This window comes from Brienomyrus brachyistius, chromosome 14 (assembly GCF_023856365.1).
Source record: "Brienomyrus brachyistius isolate T26 chromosome 14, BBRACH_0.4, whole genome shotgun sequence".
Classification (NCBI taxonomy): Eukaryota; Metazoa; Chordata; class Actinopteri; order Osteoglossiformes; family Mormyridae; genus Brienomyrus; species Brienomyrus brachyistius.
Window position 1 is genome coordinate 24,367,276 of NC_064546.1, and position 8,447 is coordinate 24,375,722.

The 8,447-nt window shown below is 44.9% G+C and overlaps 1 protein-coding gene across 1 annotated transcript; it reads right to left on the reverse strand.

Annotated features, from left to right (window-relative positions):
• Window positions 1-1,521: 1,521 nt before the first annotated feature.
• LOC125707538 (protein yippee-like 5) lies at window positions 1,522-7,934 on the reverse strand. The gene is made up of 3 exons (XM_048974768.1): window positions 7,719-7,934; window positions 4,852-5,017; window positions 1,522-4,497 (listed from the first exon to the last, which is right to left on the reverse strand). Exons 2-3 carry the CDS (start codon window positions 4,990-4,992, stop codon window positions 4,273-4,275), a joined length of 366 nt encoding a protein of 121 aa, XP_048830725.1. The 5' UTR covers window positions 4,993-5,017; window positions 7,719-7,934; the 3' UTR covers window positions 1,522-4,272.
• Between the last annotated feature and the right edge of the window lie 513 nt (window positions 7,935-8,447).

Consider the following 8,447-nt stretch of genomic DNA (forward strand, 5'->3'; position numbering starts at 1 on the left):
CACTAATATTCTTACCCTTTTTCTTTGGTTCCCTTTGGTCACATGTATGACTGCTTTTTTCCCCCACAGTTCAGTGGTCTCTGCGTAATGTGTGATGTCCTTGAAATCTCCAGTTCTGTTTTACCATCAGCCGATAATTGCACCATTGTCACTTTCTCGCTGGCTGATAAATCTTTCTTTTTTACCCATTTTGGCTTTTAAACACGGATATTTCCAGCTTTGCTTCTTGAATTGTGTTACTCTTCAACGTGTGTAATATCATCACAGGGGTGGCCTTCTCATTATTTTGTGGGCGACAGCAGACAAAGAACACACGATGCTATAGCACAGGCACCAACAAAGCTAGTACATTGCCCTTGGTATAAGATAAAGTAACTCATATTGTCCACCTGTTCTTAAAATATTTAAATCTATTGCAGTTGCATGATAATTTCAGACACACTGTTGAAAACCATAAAAGAATGCTCTTTTTTTTTTTGCATTATTGCTGCACTCTGTGACCCCAGTGCATTACTGGCAATGAACGCATAGGGCATCAGAACACATGCTCATAAAATCTGTGAGTAATTATCAGGCGTTGAACTGGCTGTCTCTCTCACCCTATCAAAAGGCAGATCAAAGAGCAAAAGTATCACAAGCTGAGATTTAGTCGTTTGTTGGCTACATTGTGGTCTGTATAAATTGTCAAAATTTTGAAAGAAATAATTATATATATAGTACTGTGCAAAAGTCATAGGCTATTCATCTTGGTAGTAATTTCATACTTTATCAGAAAAAAAACACAATTTAACATTATAACTTATGCAAATTGACATGAAACATAAACAAGAATTTCATCCATTCTCCAAAAAGTTACTGATACTTTGTTGGATGGCCGAACAAACTATGCTTCGGTTCCCTAACCTCTCCTCAGGGGCACCACAGCCATTCTATGCATTTATTGCATTTCTACATCTGCTCTATTAATTCATTTATTAGATTTAAAATAACTGAATGGGATATTGAGTAGCCAGACATGGTGGGGTAGTGGTCAAGTCAGAAAATCCCTGGCTGCACTGGATGGTTGCAGCAGATACTGTGGACTTATTGCACTGGTGGCATCCTATCACGGTACCACGCTTGAATTCACTGAGCTCCTGAGAGCGACTCACTCTTTCGCAAATGTTGTAAGAAGCAGTCTGCATGTCTAGGTGCTTGATTTATCCACCCGTGGCTATGGAAGTGATTGGATCACTTGAATTCAATGATTTGCAGGGGTGTCCCAATACTTGCAATACAGTGTATGTTAGTGGTGTTTGTATTTTCAGCTTGGGTTTTTTAATTATCCATGAAAGATGGACATGTGGGATTTTTGTTCCAGTGGGTCAGCATTTAATGTTGCTGATGATTTTTTTTTTTACCTGTCAGCATAAGACTACTCATGCCTCTGAGATGCAGATTGTGTATCTGATGCACAGAGCAGATTCCATGCAGGTGCTACTCATATGATATCGGCAGTAGCTCATTCGGATATACAGTATATTCAATATAATTCAAATTTATTTATATAGCACATTATTTTTTTACATCACATTGTCTCAAAGCCCTTTACATTGTTCCTGCCCAGTGCACCCAGAGAACAAGCCACAGGTGACAATGGTGAGGAAAAACTCATAAGTAGGAAGAAACCTTGGGAGGATTGAGACTCAAAAGGGGGGGCAGCCTCCAACTGTTTCAATGTCACAGTGTGCATATGATAACTATGGCTGTAAAAACACACACATGCAGTGAAAAAACTGCCATTCAATGGCTGATAAGAGTTATGGTGTCTGGCAGTTGCAGTGTTAGTGTTTCTTTAAAGTGAATGTGGATTGTTTAATAGATTTCGTAAGACTTCACAGCACTTTGTATTGAAGTTTGCACCCAGATAAGAACTACAAAAAAAGACACAGGCCATGTGCTTTTATTGCCCTTAGTCATACCTCATATTGGAGAATTGCATATTGAGTGTGCAGAGTACAAAAGTGATCTCAATCAAAAGGTTTAATTACTTTAAAGAATTATTCAGCAATTAAATACGCGCTTAACAAATCTTGTTGCTAACTTCTGTCGCCATCTGCTGGATACTTTTTTTAACTGTCAAATTTAAAACCAAATGTTAAGCATGCGGAGCAGAGAGAGAGTGGTTGCTTTGCAGTAATTTGAATATGGTGAGACTTGCATTATTTACCACTGTAGGAAAATACGACCTTTTTAAACACAAGACAGGCCAGTTGCCGTAAAACAGCCAGTGACTGTAATCAGGATTCGTGACAGATGGAATATGAAACACCCCTTTATATTTATGCAAAAGTCCCTGTAGAAATTGGAAGTTTAGGGTCCAGTGAAATCATTCCGCCAATCCTGGGTTTTGAACTTGCACCTTTTTAATCACAGCCAGCAGAGCTGCTAACCCACGAACCACGAGCATTTTCATTTTGGAGAAATCCAACCCCATTTTATGAGGACGCTCTCATTCACAAATGCACTAACTGCGGAAACAAAAGCTGTGCATAGAGGGAACAGGGGCGATATTTGTTGGCTCACCAGTTACCTTTCTGGAATTAAGGTATCCCAGTGAAAATGGACCTCATCTTTGTTCACTTCCATTTGGCCCAGACTCACTCACAGATTTAAGTTATCATGCTAACCCAAAAATCCAACTATGTGATTGAGGTCCCAAGAGTCACTTCACTTCTGCGTTTGAAAACACTCTGACAGATACACAAACACTATGAAATGTCATCAGTGCATCCAGTGTGGGGAAATGCATCGTCTCAGAGTATAGACTGATTTCATTCTACTGGACCATGTGCCCATTCTCATACCTGACCAAGGAGCACAACCATGCAAAACTCCACAGAACATAAAACGAAAGCACCTGCTGTTCTTTCAGCAAGACTATTCAATTTATTGATAAAATCACTACAGAACAAAACTTGGCAAAGAAAAATAAGACACCACTAATAATCACAATTATTAAAATAAGGTAATACGAATGCCTTGTGTCCACAGCAGTACAATGGGCTGCATGAAGTGAGCACGCTGCATTCAGAGAATGAGCTGGAGGCCCCCATTTTCAATCCAAACGTGATCGGGAGACTAACAGCAAAGACCTGTCCTCCAAACCCACAGGCATGCCGCAGCTGTTACCTTACTGGAAAGGCTGGTCCCAGTCATGTGCGGGCACAGGTGCCATGCTGCTGAAATGCATCTCTCAGACAGACCCTCATGGAAAGGACAAACTTCCCAATGCTGGTTAAGCGAGACTAAGAGGAACAGGGAGGATTTCAGTACCAGTTTCTGCACACAGTGGCTTGAAAGGGATATCCATTCACTCAGTGAAGTGAAGACTAAGAATTTTCTCTTTTCATTTTCATTTACATTTCTAAGCAATTTCAACTGAATTACCTGATAAACAGAACCTTTCTTTTTCTGAGAGACAGTGGGCCACAGCATGCAATGCGATCTGCAATGTGCTCCAGAGTTCAGCCTCTCGCGGGCTATGCACGTGGGTCCGGCCGTGTAATTCCAGGAGCGGAGTAAACAGAAAAGGGGAGGTCCTCACTGATATGAGAGTAGACACCAGCTCTGAATCATCCCACTTTTACCTGTAGCTGCTCTTTCATACATCCTTGTAAATGATGTGACCTTGTCACCAAACCCCTTTCTAACACATCTTACACTTTCAGCTTTGAAACAACATCACAACGCAAAACATGACCTTCAATTGAAAGGTTGTAAGAATAAGTGGAAGAACTGGGGGGGACACAGGCCAAAACGAAGACAAAACAGCCAACTGAATCACCCGTGCCTCACTTCACCCCACTGTCTACGAGAGGCTGGAGAACAGAATAAGTGTAAACGCAGTGTCAGTCATACAAAAACAGCAGGACACCAGTGCAGATGGATGTGCAAGTCATGTTCTCTTATCTGCCAAGAGCATCTTGTGACCTTGTGTGGATGTGCTGTGCATATAACCAGTTCCAGAGCGGTGGCCTGAGTGTACATGAGCGTGTCTGATAATGCTGTACCGGACACACATGCAGGTACAGCATGCTGGTGCTTATATGCAGCTAAGAGAGCTACTAGGCTGGGGCCAGTTTGAGTCTCTGGTTGGCCAGAAGATGGTGGGAGAGGGAGGGGAGAGGCAGCAGGATACTGCAGTGAGGCTGGGGCAACTGAGCTAAGTGGCAGTGATTTCTGAGAGTGTGAGGGTTGCTTCGGCGATGACGGTAGGTAGGGGGGTCAAACTCAGGAATTATCAGAGGGGACGTGCTCCTCAAAGCCCTCGCTTTCCCGGACCAGCGCCCTCTCCAGAATGACACGGCCCTCCTTGTAGCGCTGGCTGTCTTCCGTGGCAAACTCATAGATCCAGCCCAGCTTGCTGTTGCAATTCTTGCAACTGACATCACGCACCATGTGCCGGCCTGTCAGCATGACACGGTCCTGCACCTCGCTGTACTGCAGGTTCACCACCTGGGGGCGACAGCCAACCATTTATTTTTACACATCTCACCCTCAGTCAACTCTATTTGGTATCTGACTTAATCCAGATACACCAAGAAGGAACGTGCAATACAAAATCTTACACCAATAAAGCACATTGGCTGAGGTCAACCAATGCCCAGAGTTAACCACCCCAACAGTGACTCCCTGAAAAGAATGCATAAAGTGCTTTGGACAAATATCTAAATAATACAAGTGTGATGTGCCCACTGGTAACCCAGTCTATCAGGCTGATGTATCAAATGCCGGCGTGAACAGCTTCTGTCAAGGCAGTGATGTAGGCAATGCTCTCCGGTGACAGGTAGAAGATAAATTGGCCTTTGCCTTGTTAAAGAGGAAGGCGCGGCCCGTGGCTCCAGTGAAGCGTGTGGAGATGAGCTCAGATCGGTTGGTCAGGATCGTGTCACAGTTGGCACAGGAGAAGAGGCGCGTTCCGCCGATGTGGTCCAAGAAGATCCGCCCCATTGCTTTCTGTTTGGTCCGGATGTCCCTGGGAAAGAGCAGCGGGATCAGCATACAGGGGACACTGGCATCGTGGACCAGATTACGTCACCGTGGTGAATGACGTGGCTGCTTTTTAGTCTGGGGATGTACTGAATTGTGCCATTTCCTCCTTTCGAAAGGCCACCTAGCCTCATGTGGACTGAAACCAGGAGACATAACCGTGCAGATAAATTGCCACTGGTTATCATTCTGCCTTAGTCTAGTCTACTTCCTGATTACAACATTGTCTGTTACATGCACACACAGTACCTGCCAACCAGACAGAACACAGAATTTACTGGCCAAGCTAAAGCCTGCCTGCTTCCTTGATTTGTCCGCTGACAAAATGCAGTGTTTCTGTGGCCAGTCTAGTAACACGGCACACCCTTTTGGCTATGGAGCACCGTACTGTATGTTGAGATGGTGCTAATCATTGCACTGCAGTGGCTGCAGTGTTGAATAAGGCTTGAATATGTGTGTGTGTCCAAAAACTGCTGCAGTCTACAGGTTGCAGATATCCATTTGCAATGCTCCAATAAAGGGAGAAAAAAAGAAATACACAGGCAAAGAGAGCAACGGGTGGGGAATTAGGGTGCGTATCCACACAGCAGGCCCCACCATACACAAGGAGGACCAAAGACACACATGGGCCAGAAATAGCAAGGCAGCCAGCCAAAGTTGCATTTCCAGATGAAATACCGAAATGTGCTGCCTGTGCGAGATGCGGCCAGATGGGGGTGATGACTCACTGGACCATATATCCAGCCAGGGAGACCGGAACAAAGAGCTCTGACAGCCTCCCACCCTCCCAGGCACATTTATACCGCTCCTGCTCCATCAACAATGTCAAGAGATGCCTGCATTATATTAACAAATGGAGACTGAACATCAAACCATAAAAAGTGAAACTTGCATACAAGTTTCTTTCACCTACGATGCACCCACTGGCCATGGCAACCAAATCCCAAACAATGGTGCCCAACCGCCCTGCTACTGCTCGTCTCTACACAGGATTTATTCATAGCGTCAGTGATGCTATTATTACCTTGGAGACTGCAGCTGAAACCGTCTTACTCTCAGACAGCTGCACAGGGTACATTTACTGGGCTACACTGCTGTACATGTCCTGGCGAACACTGGCATGTAACATCCACAGGCTTGACGTCTCTCCTGTCTAAGTGACGGCGATGTCACTCCGTAGTGTCTTGGGGTTGTTTGTCTTCAGAGAACAACGTGTCATGCATTTGTGACTAGGACAGAGCCCAGTTGTAGCTTTAAGGAACATGTACTGAGACCTACAGTGAATGACGTCATGATGACAGTATAACGGCACTGGTAATGGAAGTGCTGTCCTGCCAAATTAAGCTGCGTGTGTCTGAATAAGACTGCAGCTTGAGCTACAGACCTTAGGCAGCACCACAGGGCATGCACCTGGTGTGGAGGGCACACTGGCTTCACAATCATTTCACAACCTAACACTTATCGCCATTGCCAGAGATGACAAGGTAGTTCCCCCATGATATAAAAAAAAGGAACAGCAGTAGTGTACATTATTAAAACAGTCCACTAGATAAAAACAGTTACATTAAGCAAATAAAAATAAAGGAAGCTGAAATCATGGTATTGGTGGGGAAAAGCTCAGTAATGCTCAGGAATCGAACAGAAGCACAGCTGTCCAAACAGAATACAGGCTATTTTCGAAACATTTGGGTTACATTCTGAATGTATGGATCTTAAAAAAAACGCTCAAAGGTCACCGCCAGCATTTAAAGGGCTCGTTAGAAAACAAGGGCACTCGCCTTCACGACTGCGCCAGAACTGCGGAGCCCTCGGTACACGGCGGACGAGCTGAAAACGGCCAAAAGTTTACATCGCCTTTACCAATACACACAGCAGTACTGTAGTATATTAATAACCTAATATATCTATAACCTTGTCAAGTCGTGGTGGCAGCCGGAGCCAATTCAGCATCGTGGTTCGCGTCCATTTAGAAACACGGGTCTAGGTCATGCTGTTCCCGGACAAATATGAATACAACTAAATTCGAGGTAATTGGGGAAACTCGCATCATTCAGCTGGGTCAACGATTACACAACCGGTCTTGACACCAAAAGAAAATGTGCATTTAAGGCGAACAAAAACGTGACCGAGGCAGTGTAATGTCGACTCCCATTTACAACTTAGTTATCGAGGTATAGCTGTCTAGAAAGGCAGGGATCTGGTTGCACACATTCCGTGTGAATGTAGCGCACGATCGGATTAAATGAACGACGCGAACACGACATCCAGTTTCTGCAGTTCCCCAAATCAGAAACACGCTCGCATGCATCGAGCAGGACTGAGACGCGTCACGAAAATGAGTTTTTTTCCCGATTTCAGACTGTTGCCAAATCGGACTTGATCAATACGGCGAGATATTGCTCTAACTTGCTGACAGTCAACACGCGATTGGCTGCCGCGAGCAGGGTACTTGAGAAACCCAACGGCCGTCGGATGGGGAGACTCAGCTCTGTCGACTAGCTCTCAAAAGTTAACGACAGGACAGAAACTATGCGCTCTGGCATCAAAAAGCAAGCGGTAATACCCACTCTCGCCGTGAGAAGTAGGCACAGAAAAGCCTTTCCTCTTTATACCTCGAACTCCAAATATTAACGCGCTACTGTTGACACACACACACAAGCAGGCAGACCCGCGCCTTTCACTCTCACCTCTCCGCCTGATTTTTAAGGAGGGATTCTTGGCTTTTTATGCTTTATTTCTTGCCGGGGTTTGGCACTTTCGAGTATTTATTTCTCTTCGGCAAACACCACCGTTAGCGACGTGTCCCCTAACTCGTTCTTCTGTCCGCTTATCAGCGTAGCTGCTGCTTTGTTGTTCCCTCTCAGCTGTTCCCGCAGACTCAATATCAACATCCGGTCCGGCGACGAGGCCCCGCCTCTGCGATCAGCTGACGCGCGTGGGCGGGGCCACACAAAGTGGCCACCGCACAGTCGAAGTAGAAGGTTTACGAAGTGCTTGTTGTGCGTTTTGTTTCCGCCCGCATCTCAGTAAATGACAGTTATGATTTCTAGTTAAGGAGGACGACTGCAGTGTGATTAAGAATCAGAATGGCATTGAATTTAGTGACCTGATGAATGTACACGTGTCACGACGTGCCCTGGCGTTAAGGCGTGGAAGAAAATGCCGGGCATGATGGTGGAAAATGTTTGACTTTTACTGATGTGTTGTGAACATGGCTGACATTAAACAGGTGAATACGTCACGATGTTATGTTGAGAATAGGAATGTGAATGATATGCGCTGTATATATTCTTGTCTTTACCAGTGCGAACAATAAAAAAAAAAATCGGTTTCCCCTCCAGGGCTCCATAAGTCCTTGTTAAGTGGTTCGCAAATAATTTGCGCTAGAAATACCACTGCCAAATTTGTGCAGCTAT